The sequence below is a fragment of the Ahaetulla prasina genome, chromosome 1, assembly GCF_028640845.1.
Source record: "Ahaetulla prasina isolate Xishuangbanna chromosome 1, ASM2864084v1, whole genome shotgun sequence".
NCBI lineage: Eukaryota > Metazoa > Chordata > Lepidosauria > Squamata > Colubridae > Ahaetulla > Ahaetulla prasina.
Window position 1 is genome coordinate 329,415,398 of NC_080539.1, and position 20,905 is coordinate 329,436,302.

General features: G+C 44.0%; 1 protein-coding gene across 11 annotated transcripts in view; it reads left to right on the forward strand.

Moving 5' to 3' along the window:
- The window catches only part of GATAD2A (GATA zinc finger domain containing 2A), a 132,897-nt gene that overhangs the window by 50,882 nt on the left and 61,110 nt on the right, over window positions 1-20,905 (forward strand). For 6 of the 11 annotated variants that reach the window (XM_058162514.1, XM_058162515.1, XM_058162504.1 and 3 more), the window contains one exon: window positions 11,656-11,734. Coding sequence is in view for 1 of the 11 variants with exons in the window: in XM_058162516.1 (XP_058018499.1) it covers window positions 11,697-11,734 (38 nt within the window). In the remaining 10 variants the exon portion in view is untranslated. Of the gene's footprint in view, window positions 1-5,294; window positions 5,642-10,097; window positions 10,177-11,655; window positions 11,735-20,905 lie in introns of those variants that run through there. The other 5 variants (XM_058162510.1, XM_058162507.1, XM_058162505.1 and 2 more) reach the window with 3 other exon arrangements.

The window sequence follows — 20,905 nt, forward strand, 5'->3', positions numbered from 1 at the left end:
CTGTTTTTTTTTGCTGCCATCTTGTGGTGGTCACAGTTTATGTATCCCTAACATACTAGTAACTGAGAATGTCTGAATCATTTTGAAACAGATTGCAGGTAGTCTTCGTTACAACTATTTGTTTGATGACTGCTCAAAGTCACGATGGCTCTGAAAATGGGACTTGTGACCGTTTTTCACACCAATGATCGTTGGGCATCCCCATGGTCACGTGATCAAATTTCAGATGCTTGGCAACTGGCATGTATTTATGACAGTTGCGGTGTCCTGGAGTCATGCGATTACCTTTTGCAACCTTCTGACAAGCAAAGTCCATGGAGAAGCCAGATTCACTTAACCTTATTACTTGCTTAACAACTGTGGTGATTCACTTAACAACTGTGGCAAGAAAGGTTACAAAATGGGGCAAAACTCACTTAGCGACTGTCTTCCTTAGCAACAGAATTTTAAGTTCGATTGTCACCTATACAGGTGGCCCTCGACCTACAACAGTTCATTTGGTGACTGTTCAAAATTACAACAGCCCTGAAAAAGGGGCTTATGACCGCTTTTCACACTTAGCAATCATTGCAGCATCCCAATGCTCACATGATCAAAATCCAGATGCTTGGGAAGTGGTTCATATTTATGACGGCTACAGTGTCCTGGAGTCATGTGATCCACTTTTGTGACCTTGTGACAAGCAAAGTCAATGGGGAAGCCAGATTTGCTTAACAACCAGGTTACTAATTTAACAAATACAATGATTCAGTGCAATGATTCACTTAATAACGGTGGCAAGGAAAGTCGTAAAACGGGACAAGCTCACTTAACAAAGGTTTCACTTAGCAACACAAATTTTGGGCTCAATTGTGGTCGTAACTAAAGGGCCACCTGTGCTAGCAACCAAACTGAAGAAAAACATGAATTAGCAATAATCCAGCAATTGGCGTTCCACTCACTAAAGCAGGGGTCTCCAACCTTGGCAACTTTACGACTTGTGGACTTCAATTCCCGGAATTCCTCAGCCACCATGCGCTAGCTGAGGAATTCTGGGAGTTGAAGTCCACAAGTCGTAAAGTTGCCAAGGTTGGAGACCCCTGCACTAAAGGGCACAAAAAAAGAACTGGTTGAAGTTAACACCCAGGTGTCTTATCAAGATTCTGAATCATCCAGGTCATGGTTGTCCCAAAGGTTTTTTTGTTTGTGTGTTTGTTTTTCTAAAAGGCAACTGGACATTTCTTGTTTTTTTTTCCTTTGAAAACGTTTCGCTTCTCATTCAGTTCTCATCAGAACTATAAAAGCTTCTTGGATAAGAAGCGAAACGTTTTCAAAGAAAAATAAAAACTAAGAAAGTCCAGATGCATTTTGGGGGAAAAAGCACCTTTGGGCTTAAGACCCAGGTTTTATATGACAAACCTATCCTGAGTCCGAAGCAGTGGTCTAAACCAGGTAAATATTTTCATTATTGGCTTGCTTTGTGCATCCACCATGCAAGTCTACTCAGGAGCAATACTGGCTGCCTAATGTCTTTTCCTACAGCATCGTAGGTTTGTGTGATCTTCAGCCTGTTGAGGTCCTCTCCTGCAGATTGAGAGGCAGGATCTGCAGGAGATTCTGGGATCTTCCTGATCAGGATCCAGGGCCTTAGGTTCTGTACAAACAGGAACCCACTCCTCCTCCCAGCTACACTGATCCTATATAATTAAAACAATATTTTAAAAAACATGGAAAGGGTGGGCTTGGGCCCAAGCTGCACCCCTGCAACAAAATACTGGACAAGGTTGCAGACAAAGCCTCTGTGGCTCAGACTGGTAAGACAGTCTGTTATTAACAGCAGCTGCCTGCAATTACTGCAGGTTCTAGTCCCACCAGGCCCAAGGTTGACTCAGCCTTCCATCCTTTATAAGGTAGGTAAAATGAGGGCCCAGATTGTTGGGGGCAATAAGTTGACTTTGTATATAAATATACAAATAGGATGAAGATCATTGCTAACATAGTGTAAGCCGCCCTGAGTCTTCGGAGAAGGGCGGGATATAAATGCAAATTTTTTAAAAAAACAGGCAAGAAACGTTTAATATGGAAGTTCGTGGTAAAACTACCAGCTGAACTCAAATGAAAAACAGGTCTTTAACTTCCTTAATCAGAAAGTCCTTGAAAACGCCTCCAACTTTCTTCTGCTGGTGTGTTTCACAAAGAAATTGCAACCTATCATTAAATCCGGACAGAGTCTTTCAAAACAAACAGGGAATAAAAATGATCTGTGTTCATTGCGGCTGTTTACCTCCTAAAAAAATGTTTCCTCAAAGTTATGAGTAATTTCCAAATTTTGTTTTCCCTGCTAAACCTTCCTCCCTCATTCTGCCATTAGGAACTGTCTGATAGGTATAAAAACAGCTATGTGTGAACAGCAGTTTTCGGAAAACTTAAAGACAGCAGATGGTCCATATTTGGTTACATAATCAGAACGGCATTTAGTTCCAGGCTCTCCAAGGTGGATATTGCTCTCATGTCTTGCTTCTTGGCTCCCCAAAGACATCAACTGGTCGCTGCAAGGAATTGAATACACAATCGAGCCCAAAATCTATGTCGCTAAGTGAGACATTTGTTAAGTGAGTTTTGCGACCTTTTTTACGACCTTCCTTGCCACGGTGGTTAAGTGAATCTCTTCCGTTGTTGAAGTTAGTAGCACGGTTGTTACGCGAATCTGGCTTCCCTGTTGACTTTGCTTGTCGGAAGGCCACAAAAGGGGATCACATGACTCCAGGACTGTCATAAATATGAGTCGGTGGCGAAGCGTCTGAATTTTGATCACATGACCACGGCGATCCTGCCATGGTGTTAAGTGTGAAAAACGGCCACGAGTCACTTTTTTTCAACGCCGTTGTAACTTCGAACATGAACGGTTGTAAGTCGAGTGCTGCCTGTATTTACAGTAGGCTATTTTATAGGCTTAACTTAGTTTTAGTGCAGGGGTCTCCAACCTTGGCAACTTTTAAACTTGTGAACTTCAACTCCCAGAGTTCCACAGCCAGCTTTGCTGGCTGAGGAACTCTGGGAGTTGAAGTCCACAAGTCTTAAAGTTGCTAAGGTTGGAGACCCCTGTTTTAGTGGGTTGATGTGTTAGCGTAGTTCGGAAACAGTCATTGTTTTACCGTAGCCTGTCTCGTATCAAATCACAGAGAGGGCTGTCTGTGTCACAACCTGTTTGTAAGACTTTCTGAGTCATCTGGTTGTTTACTGTGGGGGATGTAAGACGTGGCTTTCAGTCTGATAGAGCAGGAGTGGTCTTTTATCAGTTCTTGCGCAAGGAGGCAGCCTGGTGAAACCTCCAGGTTCAGAAGGCGTCCCTTTAAGAATATCAGCTGTGCCAGAACAAAGATGGGAGAAATCCTTGTGATTTGTCATGGTTTAGTGCGGCGGTCACCAACTGGTGGTCCATGGACCACTGGTGGTTCACGAGAAAATTTTTGGCGGTCCCCAGAAAAATTATTTGCATTTTTTATATTGCAGTAAATCAGGGGTCCTCAAACTATGGTCCCTGGGACGGATACATGCAATCAATGTTTGTGTTGCTGCAGAGAGTCTTCCCCTTCAGGGTCTTTTTGTGTGGGTTGGGGTCTGCTTCAGTGTCCTGGTGTGGGTCTTTGGGCAAAGGCTGGTGGTGAAGAGCCGGAGGGCTTGTTCCAGTGGGACTGCATCATGGCCTGGAACTGGCTGACCATCTCAGCCCCCTGAACCTCCAGGCACCGGTATCTGGCCTTGCAGTACTGCAGGTCTTTCCTCTGCTTGGAAAGCCTATGCTCCTAGTCCTCAATTAGGTGCTTCTGCTGAGCTTCCTTCTCAGTCAGATCCAATTTGAACTGAGCTGTTTTGCCAACTCTTTCTCATGGTGGCTGCTTAGTTCCAACAACTGCTTCCTGTTGGGGCCCTATGGAGCCCGAGCAGGCAGGGGAGGAGTGGGGAGGAGGGGAGGAGCGAGTAGAGGCCGGCAAGGCGCCCTTCGACGTGAGTGACATCAAGTTGGTCATGCCCACCCAGTCACATGCCCACCTAGCCACACCCACCCAGCCGGTCATTAAGCAGATCATATTAGTGGTCCTCGGGATTTAAAATTATGAATTTAGTGGTCCTTGATGTCCGAAAGGTTGGGGACCCCTGGTTTCGTGTAGTCTTTTGTCTAGCTATTGTTGGAAGTGGTGAAACAGACCAAGTTGTGTTAGTAGGCAAGGGGACTTTTAAGTGGAAGATCCCTTCATGTATTGCGTTTCCCATCTTTACGATGTGTGGAATTCAACTCTCAAAATTCCCCACTCAGCATACTGGTTTGGGGAATTCTGGGAGTTGGAGTCCACACACTTGAAACAAAGTTTAAGATCAAGAAACACTGAAGAAGAAGGCCCCAAACTTGTTCACTGACATTGTCTGTTACCGAAGACACATCTTGGTGGCTTTGTAAAGACAAATGAGTTCCAGGGGATGAGCCCCAAGTTATCTTTAATTCAGCATTCAGATCTCGCATCTTCCAGATCTCTTGTTTCAAAATTTCTGCGGATGATGCTCCCAAAATTCAGCAACTTGCCGGATGTATGTTTACTTCCCTTTTTTTTCCAAATACCACAAATTTACTTAACATTTTTGAAAAGCTTTTGAAAGGCGTAGATACATGCCTGAAAAACTCAACTTTGCCTATCTGCAGCACCGTCTCCATTTCAAGGCAATGGTCCTGGGCAACTTTTTAAAAGAACACATCCCCAAGTTTTAAAACTGACAAAAGAAGGGGAAAAAATGCAAGCGCAGTCCCAAAACATTTAGAGGGCCTGATCTTGTTTTCCAAGGTGCGTAACTTTGTCTCTTAACACATCATCCCTTGTGCACTGTTTTTCTTCCTTCAAGAAGAAAGTTGCAATCTTTGTTTCCAAATGATCGTTTCAGTAGAGTTCTGTAGCCTGGTCAGTTATCATTTTAAAAGTGACCCTTCGTTGTTCGATGCTGCCTGGTAAAAATCTTCCAGTTCACCTTTTCTTCCTGCCTTGGCTGTGCAACTCTTCAAGGCCTTGGCTTCTTTGTAAATCCAGCTTCTTTAGCACAATTACATCTCTCTCTCTCTCTCTCTCTCTCTCTCTCTCTTTCTCTCTCTCCCCCTCTCCCTCCCTCTCTCTCTCTCTTTCTCTCTCTCTCTCTTTGGAGTCCTAAGGTCATTCCTGCAACTGCTCCGGAAGCGTAAGCCAGCTTAGAGGGGCAAGAGCCGGCCTCGTTTATTGGCTCCCTTAGAGGAGGAAGCTTCTTCCCGGAGTCTCTCCCTGACTTTTTTCGGAACGCCCACTGGAAACAGCTTCCAGTCTCTGATGTGACACTTGAACGCATAGATAACCTCCTCGTTCCACGCTGGGATATCCTCTTTTTCTTTTTCTTTCCTTCCACCATCACTTCATCCCCCCCCAGAAAAGTGGGGAAGGGGGCTCTGTTCTGAAAACCACCGAGCGCTTTTGAGACCTCTTCTTTTCCTTGGTCGCTAAAGCTTTTGGAGGAGGTCGTCCGCGTCGAGCGGCTCTTTGCGTGAGAAGTTGACTCGGAGTTCTCCAGGCTTCCCTGCCGGGAAGAGGAGGAGGAGGAGGGGAAGCTACGAAGTGGGGCAGGGCCCTGAGCCTCCACTCAGCTGGTAATTTCCTCTTCTTCGTAAGCAGTGTGTGGGTCAGACGAAGGCAAGGAGCTGGGGAAGCGAAATGTGGAGCGTTGTGGGAGACACCTTTGTCATCCTGAATTCCTCGGGTGTTGTTGTTTTTTTCCTGAAGAAACAGAATTAGGATTCCCAACTCACTCGTAGCTTCTTTGTATCCTGTTGGGGCATTGTTTTCTCCACAGTGTCTTTGCGTTTGGCTCTCTTTGCTCTTGGGTGAGAGGAAGGAGCTTGGTGGTTCAACTTTTGTTTCAAAATCTTTTCCGCTTTCTGTCTCTCTCTCTCTCTCTTTCTGTGTATGTGTAAGTAATACTGTAAAGCCGGGTCTTAAAAGACACTGATTTTAGATTTAACAGGGGAAATGAAGATGTTGGGTATTAATAAAAAGTAAACAATCGCTTAGAATTTTTTTTTCTTTTTTTTTGCCAATTTCTACGGGGCCGTTTCCTCCATTTCAGTTTATTTACTGAAATTTGTCGTGTGCTGCATGAGGCCGGTGGGGTTTGCCAAAGCGAGTGAAAACCCTGCCCCACCCCAGGTTTCTGAGATCGCTGCATGCATTTTGTCCCTACCGAGGGCTTTTCGAGCTGCCAACAGAACCTCGAAAAGCAGGTATTCGGATTCCTGTTAAAAACAAGAAGGAAAATTTCACACGCTATTGAATTCGGCAGCCCATGCTAACTTCTGGGATGCATCTTTTAAAAATGGGCAAGGAGCGTGATTTAATTAGGAAGTCCCAATCATATTCATTCTCTCATTCATTTATTTATTTCTTCCTTCCTTCCTTCCTTCCTTCCTTCCTTCCTTCCTTCCTTCCTTCCTCCTTCCTTCCTTTCCTTCTTTCCTTTCTTCCTTCCTTCCTTCCTTCCTTCCTTCCTTCCTTCCTTCCTTCCTTCCTTTCTTTCTTTCTTTCTAGGTTTTTTTTTTAATTTTTAGTATGTGGTGGGGAGAGTAACTAAGGCAGCTATCCTCAACCACCAATATGAAGGGAGTGGGGTTTCATAGAAAGTTTGATTCTTAATTTTTGAATTGGTTTGATGACTCCTTTTTTTCCTCATCCAAGGCAAACAAATTATAATAAAAGCTTAAAGCCCAGGAGTGGGGGGGGGGTGTTTCCCAGCATTTTGAGTTCTGCTGAATGAAATAGACAAAGGAAAATAGAAGAGGAATGCGCATGTTATATTAAAAAGGGCAAGGAAAAAGGGTGTAGGCTTTTTCATATGAAAGTTGTAATTTAAACAACTGATTGATTAGTCATAAGGTCTACTCTAGCATTCCACAACTGAATGCCCTCCAGAGGTCTTGGGACCACAATTCCCAGAACCCTAAGCTGGAATGGAGCACACCAAGATAACCCCAAAATTGCACCTTCTCTTTCCAGCCAGAATGGTAGTGTTTGAAAATTCTGGTTATTGATATTTGCATATATGGATTATACCAAGAAGGCATTTTTAGAATTGGGGGGCCTTTTCCATCTCCCCCCCCCCAAAGATACCAGGCATTGAATTTGGGAGTTTTAAGCTGTCAGAGCTTCTGTTCTGCCATTGAACCATAATATAGCACAGAGAAAGTCTACCCTGTCTGACATCAACCTAAAGAATTCTCTGTGATACATATTGAAAGGAATTATACAATGCAAATTAGGTTAGGTGATATTCTTGTGTACTCAGGAAAAATGGAATTTTTCTGTGAAACTCATAGTAAGACAAGTGCTGGGATGAGTACATTTACCCTATGCCTCCCATCGACCCGTACGCTCCCACAGAGAGGGTCTCCTCAGGGTGCCGTCCGCCAAGCAATGCCGGCTGGCGGCCCCCAGGGGAAGGGCCTTCTCTGTTGGAGCACCTACTCTCTGGAACGACCTTCCCCCTGGTTTGCGCCAAATATCTGACCTTCGGACCTTTCGTCGGGAATTAAAAACTCACTTATTTATTCAAGCAGGACTGGACTGATTTTTTAGACTTTTTAAATTTCTAAATTTTAATTTTAAATTTTTAAATCTTCTGTAATTTTATATGGGGTATTTTAGGTTTGTCAATTTGACGGTTTTAATTCGGCCACCATTGAATAAGTTTTTTAAATTGATTTTTAACTTTGTATATTTATTGCTTTTTATCTTGGCTGTACACCGCCCTGAGTCCTTCGGGAGAAGGGTGGTATAAAAGTTTAATAAATAAATAAATAAATGTGTAGGAATGTTTTGATTACCAAAACGACTCTCTGAGTAGCTTCACCAGGTGGGCCATGCATAATTCCCAGGTTGTCAAGCCAGTGTGTCTGCGACTGAAAGAACTGCTAGCTTTTGGCTACTTTTAGGGTGAGGTCAGGCTGTAGCTTCAAACCCTGGGCTTCCTAGCTTAGCCTCTTACCTGCTTTTCAGGAGCTGCCATGTTTGAGATTTCCTTTGGACATGGTACTAAGCCTGTGTTAAAAAATAACAACACCCGATTCCCGACAGAACTACCAAAAAACTCCTTATCTTTCCTTGAACCATTTCATACTGAAAGAAGAGACTACAGGTCGTCTTTGACTTGTGACCACAATTGAGCCCAAAATTTCTGTTGCTAAGCGAGACATCTGTGAACTTTTGCTCCATTTTATGATTTTTCTTGCCACCGTTGTTAAGTGAATCGCTGCGGTTAACCCAGTTACACGGTTGTTAAGTGAATCTGGCTTCCCCATTGACTTTGCTTGTCAGAAGTTTCTCAAAAGGGGATCACATGACCCCTGGACACTGCAACTGTCATAAATATGAGTCAGTTGCCAAGTGTCTGAATTTCGATCGCGTGACCACGGGGATCTGTGCAACAGTCGTAAGTGTGAAAAACAGTCCTAAGTCACTTTTTTTCAGTGTCGTCGTAACTTCTAACGGTCACTAAATGAACTGTTGTAAGTTGAGGGCTACCTGTATGGTCGGGCCTTGCTTGATTCTGTATTCCCAGAATCTAGTGAGCCACTGTCAAAAAAGAAGATAACTCTGAGCAAGATATTCACAGCCGATTCTCTTCTAATCATAGCTCTGGGACAAAATGATACATTTAGAACAGGGGTATCAAACTCTTATTTCATTGAGGACTTCCTGGTTGGCTCCGTTGGCAATGGAGGTGATCTGTTTGATCACCAACCTCTGGATCGTGTTGGACCGCTAAGACAGCGACAATCAGCTGTCCAGCGGTTCGAAATTCCCCCTCTTTGAGCGAAGATACATTTAGAACAGGGGTATCAAACTCATTGAGGGCTGCATCAAGGTGTTTGACCTTCAGGGGGCCAGAGTGGGCGTGACCAGCTCGACATCACTCGTGTCGGGGGCGCCTGTGGCGGCCCGAGCGCTCTGCCAGTGAAAATGGATTCCCAAGCTCCGTTTTCAGCTGCGACTACATCCTGCATTCCTCTGCCAGTGAAAACGGAACTCGCCCTCCTGTGCTCCATTTTTGCTGGCAGAGGCACCACCGGCTGGTTCTTTGCTGTATATCCAGGGCAGCTCCACAGGCCAAATCTAAGCACCCCACGGCCCGAATCCAGCCCACGGGCATTGAGTTTGACACCCCTGATTTAGAACATAGTAGGTTCAACTCCAGTTACAACAGGTCAGACAGCCATAAAGGACTGCTAGCAGGTGAAATGCAGTACAGTTAGTCCTTGAGTTAACAACCGTTGGTTTAGCACCCCATTTGAAATTACAACCGTACTGAAAAAAGTATATTGCAACCGGTCCTCGTACATAACGACTGTTGCCGCATCCTCACGGTTCACGTGATTAAAATTTGGTCGCTTGGCAAGCAATATGTAGTTACAATGGCTGTAGCATCCTGGGATCCTGCAATCACTCATTTGCGACCTACCCAGCCAGCTTCCCTATCCCCCTGACAATGTCAGTAGGAAAAGCCAGATTTGCTTAACAACCGTGTGATTCGTTTTAACAACCATGGCCAAAAAAAAAAAAGGTCAGAAAATCAGGCTTGACTTACCTTAACAACTTCCTTGCTTAGCAGTGTAAAATCCTGGTCTTAATGCCGTTTGTAAGTCAATGCCTACTTGTAAATGCTTGACTATCTAACTAAGCATCATAAATCGCAATAGAAAACTTCCTGCAGTTTGAAATGAGGTCCCGTAGGGCTTCTGTTTTGGGAAGAGAAACCCCAGTTCCTTTAAAGAAGCTATGAATCAAGAGGAGATAGTTTTTTTCCCCAGCTATTGGGTTTTAAGTAGGCAATCCATGGGGGGCTGTGGGGGGGCATTAAAAAATCTATTGTTGATCTCAAGAGGTTGAAACTATGCAGTAAAAATGATACTCCAATCTGCAGTGAGCTAGTTTCAAATCGGGTAGCTTGTACTTTATTACTGCTTTTGCACCCTCACTCTAGCCACTGACTAGTGTGAGGGGACCAGGATATCCAAAATTCACGTAACTTCAACACCGTCTTTGTCTTCTTGGTAGATTCCTTGACTTTTGATCACCCTGCCTGCCAAAAGAATTATATGGTTCTTCCTTCAGAACTCATGAACATCCGGAGCAGGTAGGTACACCTCCTATATATGGTGTGTGTGAGTGTTTGTGTGTTAGCGCCTGTTGGAGCATATGCAGCTGTTGTGTTAATGGCAGTTAAACTGGGATCTTCCACCTTCAAAGATAATCTAATGTTCATTGCCACCACTTGTCGGATTGAACTAAAATGAAAAGGTATTTTTGTCACGATTTGCTTTGTGTCCTCATAAGAAATATTTGCCCCTCTGTAGCACGCAGCAAAATACTGGCCTTAAAACGGCCCTGTCTGTTACTCAGGCTACCCTTACGCAGTGGTGGGATTCAGCCAGTTTGCGCCCCTTCGGGAGAACCGGTCGTTAATTTACTAAGGAGTTTGGCAAACTGTTGGTTGAAAGAAATCATGAGGGCAGAGAACCGGATGTTAAATTACTTGAATCCCACCGCTGCCCATATGCTATATTAGCAGCTTACCTTGCAGCATTCAAAATTCATAGGAAGATAGTTCCTGCGTTTCAAAGAATCCCCAGTACTGCATTTGATTTCCCAGGTCCCATACCCCTTGCTTCTGTATAGTCCCCTTTTCCTGTGTGATGAAATGCGTTGCTAAGTGAAACAGTGCTAAAACTTAAGTTGTTGATCGTAATCTGACCTATGCTAGAAATAAGCACTCTACTAGGGGAGGCCCAGATTCTTTCATTACTAAAACAGCAATTACATTGCTGTAATTGACCCCCACCTCCATCCCATCTGTATACTGGTTCTTAAAATACCTAATTTCTGTTAACTTTTGATATTTAATGTGTGCCGTTCTGCTTTTATGATGTAAGCTGGCTGCCTACAGTCACCTAACTGTGAGGTGGGCAGCATATAAATGTAATCAATAAATACATTTAATAAATAAAATAACTGATGCTGGGGTTATACAACTAATTATATGATTTATCATCCCACACATTGATATACCTGCACACCTGGAGTTGAAACATCCGTTGTTGGATGCTGCCTTAATTCCAAAGTGGTTTTTTTATGCAAACATGGTTTAAGAGTATTGGTTAAGACTGTGGAGTTAAGGGCAATGAAGTGCCTATCTTGGTCTTCGCAACCTGGACATATGTGTGTGCTTCAGAGCAGGGGTCTCAACCTTAGCAACTTTAAGACTTGTGGACTTCAACTCTCAGCTTTGCTGGCTGAGGAATTCTGGGAGTTGAAGTCCACAAGTTTTAAAGAAGCTATGAATCAAGAGGAGATAGTTTTTTTCCCCAGCTATTGGGTTTTAAGTAGGCAATCCATGGGGGGCTGTGGGGGGGCATTAAAAAATCTATTGTTGATCTCAAGAGGTTGAAACTATGCAGTAAAAATGATACTCCAATCTGCAGTGAGCTAGTTTCAAATCGGGTAGCTTGTACTTTATTACTGCTTTTGCACCCTCACTCTAGCCACTGACTAGTGTGAGGGGACCAGGATATCCAAAATTCACGTAACTTCAACACCGTCTTTGTCTTCTTGGTAGATTCCTTGACTTTTGATCACCCTGCCTGCCAAAAGAATTATATGGTTCTTCCTTCAGAACTCATGAACATCCGGAGCAGGTAGGTACACCTCCTATATATGGTGTGTGTGAGTGTTTGTGTGTTAGCGCCTGTTGGAGCATATGCAGCTGTTGTGTTAATGGCAGTTAAACTGGGATCTTCCACCTTCAAAGATAATCTAATGTTCATTGCCACCAGTTGTCGGGATTGAACTAAAATGAAAAGGTATTTTTGTCACGATTTGCTTTGTGTCCTCATAAGAAATATTTGCCCCTCTGTAGCACGCAGCAAAATACTGGCCTTAAAACGGCCCTGTCTGTTACTCAGGCTACCCTTACGCAGTGGTGGGATTCAGCCAGTTTGCGCCCCTTCGGGAGAACCGGTCGTTAATTTACTAAGGAGTTTGGCAAACTGTTGGTTGAAAGAAATCATGAGGGCAGAGAACCGGATGTTAAATTACTTGAATCCCACCGCTGCCCATATGCTATATTAGCAGCTTACCTTGCAGCATTCAAAATTCATAGGAAGATAGTTCCTGCGTTTCAAAGAATCCCCAGTACTGCATTTGATTTCCCAGGTCCCATACCCCTTGCTTCTGTATAGTCCCCTTTTCCTGTGTGATGAAATGCGTTGCTAAGTGAAACAGTGCTAAAACTTAAGTTGTTGATCGTAATCTGACCTATGCTAGAAATAAGCACTCTACTAGGGGAGGCCCAGATTCTTTCATTACTAAAACAGCAATTACATTGCTGTAATTGACCCCCACCTCCATCCCATCTGTATACTGGTTCTTAAAATACCTAATTTCTGTTAACTTTTGATATTTAATGTGTGCCGTTCTGCTTTTATGATGTAAGCTGGCTGCCTACAGTCACCTAACTGTGAGGTGGGCAGCATATAAATGTAATCAATAAATACATTTAATAAATAAAATAACTGATGCTGGGGTTATACAACTAATTATATGATTTATCATCCCACACATTGATATACCTGCACACCTGGAGTTGAAACATCCGTTGTTGGATGCTGCCTTAATTCCAAAGTGGTTTTTTTATGCAAACATGGTTTAAGAGTATTGGTTAAGACTGTGGAGTTAAGGGCAATGAAGTGCCTATCTTGGTCTTTCGCAACCTGGACATATGTGTGTGCTTCAGAGCAGGGGTCTCCAACCTTAGCAACTTTAAGACTTGTGGACTTCAACTCTCAGCTTTGCTGGCTGAGGAATTCTGGGAGTTGAAGTCCACAAGTTTTAAAGATGCTAAAGTTGGAGACCCCTGCTTCAGAGTATCCCCAAATCTTCACATTTCTGGGTACTATTTAATTTTGTTTAGCACTGCATCCTGGAGTCGTGGAACAGGTTACTTAGAAATGACATGGCAACTCTAATTTAATGCAGCCTTCTATAATTCACCATCCTCTTCTTTCATCATGGCTAAGGTCTGGCAGTGGAAATGTTTTCAAGTGGGGTTTAAACATGGAAATTTATAAGAATATAAACCAATTTGCTAATGGCATGATTAGCTACCAGTAGTAAGCTTTCTTTCTTCACTGCTTGAAGCCTGGTGCATAGAAACCTTTAACTGGTTTGTAAATCTTTTCAAACTTTGTTTATGAGCGCAGGGTCTCCAGTTTCTCTAAGGGCAGGGAAATTTGCTAGGGCTTTAAGTTCAAAGATGTTTGGAAACTGAACCGAATTTCACAAACCATTTTCGAGATTCAGTGCAGCAAGAGTAAACTTCTTTCCATGTGAAACGACGGAAGAAGGAAACAGGAGGTGCGCCCGTGGAAAGATTGCAGAATTTTAGAAGGGCTTAGACCACGCGCGCTTAACCCCTCAAATGTCATGGCTCAGATGAGAGCTATGGGGCAGATTGATCTGGAATGCCTTTTTGTTAGGGTTGAGTAGGTCAGCCCCACCCAATTTGCACATTTCTACTGTTTAATCATACCCAAAAGGATGGCTGTTGCAAAAAAATAAAACGGAATAATTCTAATTTCAGCTCCGTAACAGAAGGCCAAGGCAAAACTCATAGATAACATTTCAAAGACAGTCTAGGACCATGATGGCGAACTTATGGCACATGTTCCAGAAGTGGCACGCAGAGCCATCTCTCCAGGCACGCAAGCCATCACCCGTTGCTCTTCCGGGTTCTGGCGCGCTGGCCAGCTGGTCTTCACATGCACAAGAGCATCGGAAACTGGAAGAGCAGCCACCTGGTGTGCATGTGCACACCTGGCGGTTGTTCTTCTGGTTTTATTTATTTATTTATTTATTTATTTATTTATTTATTAGATTTCTAGACCGCCCTTCTCCCGAAGGACTCAGGGCGGTGTACAGCCTTATTAAAACACATAGGAACACAATAAATTTAAAATACATTTAAAATGAAATATTTAACCGGCCAATTTAAAACTAAAACGGTCAAACGACCGATATAAAACCCTAAACTATAAAATTATAAATAGATTAATACAGTTTAAAATTCAATTAAAACTAAGTTAAACTAAAATATCAAATTAAAATAATATTTAGGCTAGTCCCGCCTGATTGAATAGCAGAGTCTTCAGTTCCCGCTTGAAGGTACGGAGGTCGGGAAGTTGGCGTAACCCAGGAGGTAACTCATTCCATAGGGTCGGTGCTGCCACAGAGAAGGCTCTCCCCCTGGGGGTCACCAGCCGGCACTGTTTGACTGATGGCACCCGGAGCAGGCCCTCTCTGTGGGAGCGCACACAGGTCGTTGGGAGGCTATCGGTGGCAGAAGGCGGTCTCGTAAATAGCCCGGTCCTAAGCCATGGAGCGCTTTAAAGGTGAGCACTAACACCTTGAATTGCACGCACATGCGCACCGGCCAGCTGGTCTTCATGCATCCATGCCAGAAACCAGAAAACCAGGTGGCTGGTGTGCATGCACACACACTCCCATTTTGGCACTCGGTGCCGAAAAGGTTCGCCAACACTGGTCTAGGAGCTTCTTCGGCATTGACTAGGTTGACAACCATTGACTGAGAGTCCGGGATGCTTGGCTAAGATTACTGGATTAACACACTCATGATCAAAATTGCTGGTGTTTTGTCAGTTGGGCTAGGAGACCAGTGCAATCTAGCCTAAATCAGCGGGTTGAATGTGGCAATGCCGTGTCCCTTCGGGAGTGCAGCATTGTTCTAATTGCTTGGATGTTCCTGCTTTGGTCTGTGGACTTCCCTGCTAATCTTGGCTCATAGGGAGATGATCTGCAGAGCAGGATGTCCATCATCAGTCTTGACCCTCTCAGGGGGGTGGGGGTTGCGGATCATAATAGCTGGAGTAAAATTAGGTGGTTTAATTAGATTGGAGCAGAACTAAACAGAAGGATGCACTGTATCATTTGCCGAGCTGGAAGAAATTGTAATTTTAGTATATTGTCACGGTCCTTTTCCTCTTCTGGAAAGCATAACATTATAATTGGTTGTGAGCTCTGTGCCTTGCTTTTTTTTTTTTTTTTTTTGCTTTTTTTTCTGCCTCTGAAACTTCTGAAACTCCGTTTCAGAAAAAACGTTTTTTTTCTGCCTCTGAAAGCCTCCGAAACAGAGCCTCAGGGGGAAAAAAGCCTCTGAAGCTCTGTTTCTGAGGCTTTTTTCTTGAAGCTCTGTTTGGAAGCATTTTTTCTGAAGCTTCATTTTCATTTCTGATGCTTTTTTCAGCCTGTGAAACCTCCCTTCGAGAAGCTGGGTGGGGCTACATTCAGAGTATAAGACACACCTAGATTTTCACCCTCTTTTTTTGGGGGGGAGGGGAAGGTGCGTCTTATACTCAGAAAAATATGGCAATTTTATCAACCTTTACACTTTTATTCCTGTGGGTAGTTTTCGTAGGAGCCCCAGTACGCTGCTTTGCCCGGGGCCCATAATGCTGTTAAGATGGCCCTGCGTCAACCAGGAAACATTGGGGGACTCTGCTATAGAGAAACAAGTGCAAGAGAAGAGTTATTCCACTGACATTACCCCTTGGGGGCTAAACAGAGCCTCCATGCTACCAAGCATTGTACATCACCGCTGTAATTAGCTGCCGGAGAAGAGCAGAAGGAGAGAAAGCTGTTAATTTCATAGACTGCTTATGGGTTTCTTTAAAAAAAAAAACCACTTTAGAAATAAGGCTGCTGGTTTAGAGCAGGGGTCTCCAACCATGGCAACTTTAAGACTTGTGGACTTCAATTCCCAGAGTTTCTCAGCCAGCTTTGCTGGCTGAGGAACTCTGGGAGTTGAAGTCCACAAGTCTTAAAGTTGCCATGGTTGGAGACCTGGGTTTAGAGAGTTGTGGGATCCCTCAAAAGCATAGCCTGACAATCAGACCATCGGGAGAAAGCTGTACAGGTAATCCTCGACTTACAACCACAATTAAGCCCAGAATTTTTGGTGTGAGTCCTTACGGTCGCTAAGTGGGCCTCCATGCGACCTGAATTGGTTTTGCTAATGTTTTTTTACAATGGTCGTTAAAGCAATTTACATGATCACTAAGTAAATGCCATCAGGGGACGGTTTTTGCCATTTTCAGCCGGGGGAAACCTGCAGGAAGTGTGACAGATTGTGGTCTTTTGACTGCAACCAGTCACAAATGCGACCTAGCTGCCGAGTGCCCAACATGCTACCATGTGACCGCTGGGTGTACAGCAGTCATAACTTTGAGGATGGCTCATAAATAGCACTTTTCAAGTCTGTCATAGCTTCAAACGGTGGTTAAGTGACTGATTGTTAAAGTGAGGACTGCCTGTTCTGTGATTTATTTACTTAAGCATGGTGTAGAACAGGGGTCTCCAACCTTGGCAACTTTAAGACTTGTGGACTTCAACTCCCAGAATCCCTCAGCCAGCAAAGCTGGCTGAGGAATTCTTGGAGTTGAAGTCCACAAGTCTTAAAGTTGCCAAGGTTGGAGACCCCTGGTGTAGAACATGAGTGCAGAATGAAGTTCCTTGTTACACTTTTAAGTCTTGATTGCTTACATTTCAGTGGCCCTTGTATTAGGGGGGAAAAAGGGCTGATACGAGCAAGTTACTTTACAATGGAGCAGAGGGGCCTCTGGTGGCTCAACAGACTAAGTCTGTCTGTTATTAACACAGCTGCTTGCAATTACTGCAAGTTCAAGTCCCACCAGGCCCAAGGTTGACTCAGCCTTCCATCCTTTATAAGGTAGGTAAAATTAGGACCCAGATTGTTGGGGGCAATTAAGTTGACTTTGTATATGATATACAAATGGATGAAGACTATTGCTTAACACATTGTAAGCCGCCCTGAGTCTTCGGAGAAGGGCGGGATATAAATTAAAAAAAACAACCAAAAAACAAAACAAAAAAACAATGGAGCAGGTAGAAAATAGGCATAGAAGAGGCCTGTGCATTATATTTTCAGGTGATTTCAACACTTTGCCCCATTTTTCCGTTTTGATGATGAAGCCAAGGGCGCACTTGCAATGCTGTTGTGTCCATAATTGCTGCATCTCTCATTAGGATTGACTCATAATCACACGTGGGGAGAGATGGGGGCTAGAAAGGTGCCCAGCTCTGGCTGAGAAGAAACTTAACAGGAAGAAGTGGAAAATGGAGGAAAATGTGAAGTTGGCAGTACAGGTAGTCCTTGACTTACGACCACAATTGAACTCAAAATTTGTTGCTAAGTGAGAAATTTGTTAAGTGAACTTAATTAAATTATTAATTAAAAAAATTAAATTATTATTATTATTACTAAGCCCCCTTTCACAAGTTTTCTTACCACATTTGCTAAGTGAATCACTGCAGTGGTTAAATTAGTAACACAGATTAATTGAATCTGGCTTCCCCATTGACTTTGCTTATCAGAAGGTGGCAAAAGGGGATCGCATGACCATGGGACACTGCAACTGTCATAAATGTGAACCAGTTGTCTGAATGTACATCTGAATGTGATTTACATTCACATTCATTCCTGACCATGGGAATTGGGCAACAGTCATAAGTGTGAAACATGATCGTAAGTCACTTTTTCCCCAGTGCCGTTGTAACTTTAAACGGTCACTAAATGAACTGTTGTAAGTCAAGGACTACCCGTAGCACATTTAAGAGGATTCCCTGGATGTCATCATCCATCACAAATTAAATGCGAGCCAGCAGGGTGATGCAAAAAAAGGCAAATAACTGTTGGGGTGTACCAGCAAAAATATAGAGTTCAAATCAGGGGTGAAATGCTGCCGGTTCGGACCGGATCGGCTGATCTGGTAGCGATGGCGGCGGTTGGTTCGGAGAACCGGTAGCAAAAATCCCTGCCCCCACCCCTAAGACCCAGCTGAGCCATGCGATTGGCAGAGCCTTTTTTTTTTTACTTTTAAAAGCATTTTTTTAACCTCTTTTGCCGAAAAAGTGTTTTAAAGGGTTAAAACAAGGCTCCGATGATCCCAGCTGAGGTGCCTGATGGACAGAGGCTTTTTTTAAAAAATCTTTTAAAAGCATTTTTTAATAGGTAAAAAAGCTGAAGCCTGCTAGGCAAAAAATGGGATGGGGGGGTTCATTTGAGAGAGAGAGAGAGAGAGGGAGGAAAAAGGAGAGGAAGGAAGGACTACAAACCTGGCACTAGACACATCTTCAGAGGATAATCCAGGGGTGGGAGGGACATGGAGGTCATCTAGTCCAACCCTGCTCCAGTAGGACATTGTTAGTGAGTTGGATGGGGACGAACAGGCTTCGACTCAGCCCATCCAAAACGGAGTGGCTGTGGATGCCGGCGTCCCGGCACAGTCAGCTTACCCCATTGCTGACTGTGGGGGGGCGAATCGTTAGCCCCCAGGGAATCGGTGCGCAATTTAGGCATTCTCCTGGACGCACAGCTGTCTTTAGAAGACCATTTGACGGCCGTCGCCAGGGGAGCTTTTTATCAGGTCCGCCTGATTCGCCAATTGCGCCCTTTCCTGGACCGGGACTCGTTATGCACAGTCACTCATGCCCTTGTCACTTCCCGCCTGGATTACTGCAATGCTCTCTACATGGGGCTCCCCTTGAAGAGCATCCGGAGGCTCCAACTGGTACAGAATGCGGCCGTGCGGGGGATTGAGGGAGCTCCTCGTAGCTTCCATGTAACACCTCTCCTGCGCGGGCTGCATTGTTTGCCGGTGGTCTTCCGGGTGCGCTTCAAGGTGTTGGTTATCACCTTTAAAGCGCTCCATGGCATTGGACCGGGATATTTACAGGACCGCCTGCTGCCGCCAGTTCCCTCCCATTGTCCGGTGCGTCCAGTGTGCTCTCACAGGGAGGGCCTCCTTAGGGTGCCGTCGGCCAACCAATGTCGGCTGGCGACCCCCAGGGGAAGAGCGTTCTCTGTGGGGGCCCCGGCTCTATGGAACGAGCTGCCGGTGGGACTCCGTCTTCTCCCTGATCTTCGGACCTTTAAACGCGAGCTCAAGACTTTCTTCTTTCACCAAGCGGGGCTGGCCTGATTGATTGATTTTAATATTTGGGGATTTTAGCGGGTTTCTTAACAGGGGTTTTTATCTTTTGTAATTTTTATCTAATATTTTTAAGTATACAGCGGTTTAATTAGATTTTTAATTTTGTTATGGTATTTTAAATTGTTTTTGGATTATTGTCGTTTTACTTGCTGTGCACCGCCCTGAGTCTTCGGAGAAGGGCGGTATAAAAATGTGAATAAATAAATAAATAAATAAATTTCTGTCTTTTGACCCACCCACCCACCCCACCCACTACCTGTTGCAAAGCCACGCCCACCCAGTGACATGACCCCCACACACCACGCCCACAGAACCGATAGGAAAGAAATTTAGATTTCACCACTGAAATCTAATTATTTCAAATCATGGGAATAATTGTTTCCATGCTGTTCTGCCCTGGTCAGACCTGGCTTGGAGATGTGTATTCATTTCTGGGCAGCACCATTCAAAAAGGACAGTGAAAAAATAGAAGAGGACTACCAAGATGACAAAAAGCTGCAGATATGTAGCCCAATGAGGAATAGTTAAAGGGTCGGAGTATTTGCCTACAGAAAAGACAAATCAGGAAGGTACAATATTAGCCTTTGGTTATCTGAAAGGGTCTCACCCAGAAGAGAGAGGGGATATTCTCTGTTGCTCCAGTGAGCAGGGTAGTATAGTATAGCCTTTATTGTCATTGTACATCATGTATAAAACAAAATTGGTTAAATTTAGGACTGAAACCAGTGGACTAAAATTAAGAGGAAGGAATTTCTGGCTAGAGGAACTTCCTGTACAAGCTGTCAGCCAGGGGAACAGCCTGCAACATGACATCATGAGCTCACCTTTACTGCAGGTCTTCAAATAGAAGCTGGATAGTCACATGTCTAGAGATGCTGTGGGTCCCTGCATTGGCTTATATGGGGGGAGGGGTCAGCTGACCTATGTTTCATCAACCCCAGATGAGGCTGGTGATGGTTTTAACCCTCCCTTCACTTAGCAAGGTTCAGCTGTAGATAATGCCTACAACAGCTTCTCTAAAGTATTTGGACTTTTAATCTTTAAAATGTATGGGACTTCCAACTCCCAGAATTCCCCAGCCGGCATGCTAAGGTTGAGAAATGCTGCTCTAGAGCAGGGGTCTCCAACCTTGGCAACTTTAAGACTTGTGGACTTCAACTCCCAGAATTCCTCAGCCAGCTTTGCTGAGTTGAAGTCCACAAGCCTTAAAGTTGCCAAGTTTGGAGACCCCTGCTCTAGAGACTTTCCAAATTATAACCCAGAAATTGAGGTGGGGGGGCAGCAGATTGCAACAGGCTTAGCTTTCAGTGCTTAAAGCTGCTGAGGAGGGGATAATCTGTACTTTTTAGGGGTGTGGGGGGGGGGAATCTGGAAATCTGTGAATATGGGGTAATTTTGGTAGTTCCAAATCTCTGCCCAGCATACCTGACACAAACTTAATGCATTTCCATGTTCATAGAATCAGTTTGCTTCCCCTGCTAAGAAAAGCTGGTTTTGTTAGCATGAAAACTTCTACCTTTTTTTTTAAGAGTTAAAATATAAAATTGAAGTCAGGATGTTTTTTCCTTATACTTCTTTTTTCGATTTGTTGTTGTTCATTAAGTTTAAGTGTTAAAGCCTTATTTTTTAAAAAAAAAACACTTCTAAAACGCTTTTAACTGTTGCTCTGACCATTTCCCCCTACTTTCTTGCAAGCAAATTACAATATCTCATAAACCCATTCAGCCTTGGGAGTTTTTCTTTAGGTGCTTTTAATTCAGCCTGGCTGAAGTGTGTGACTGA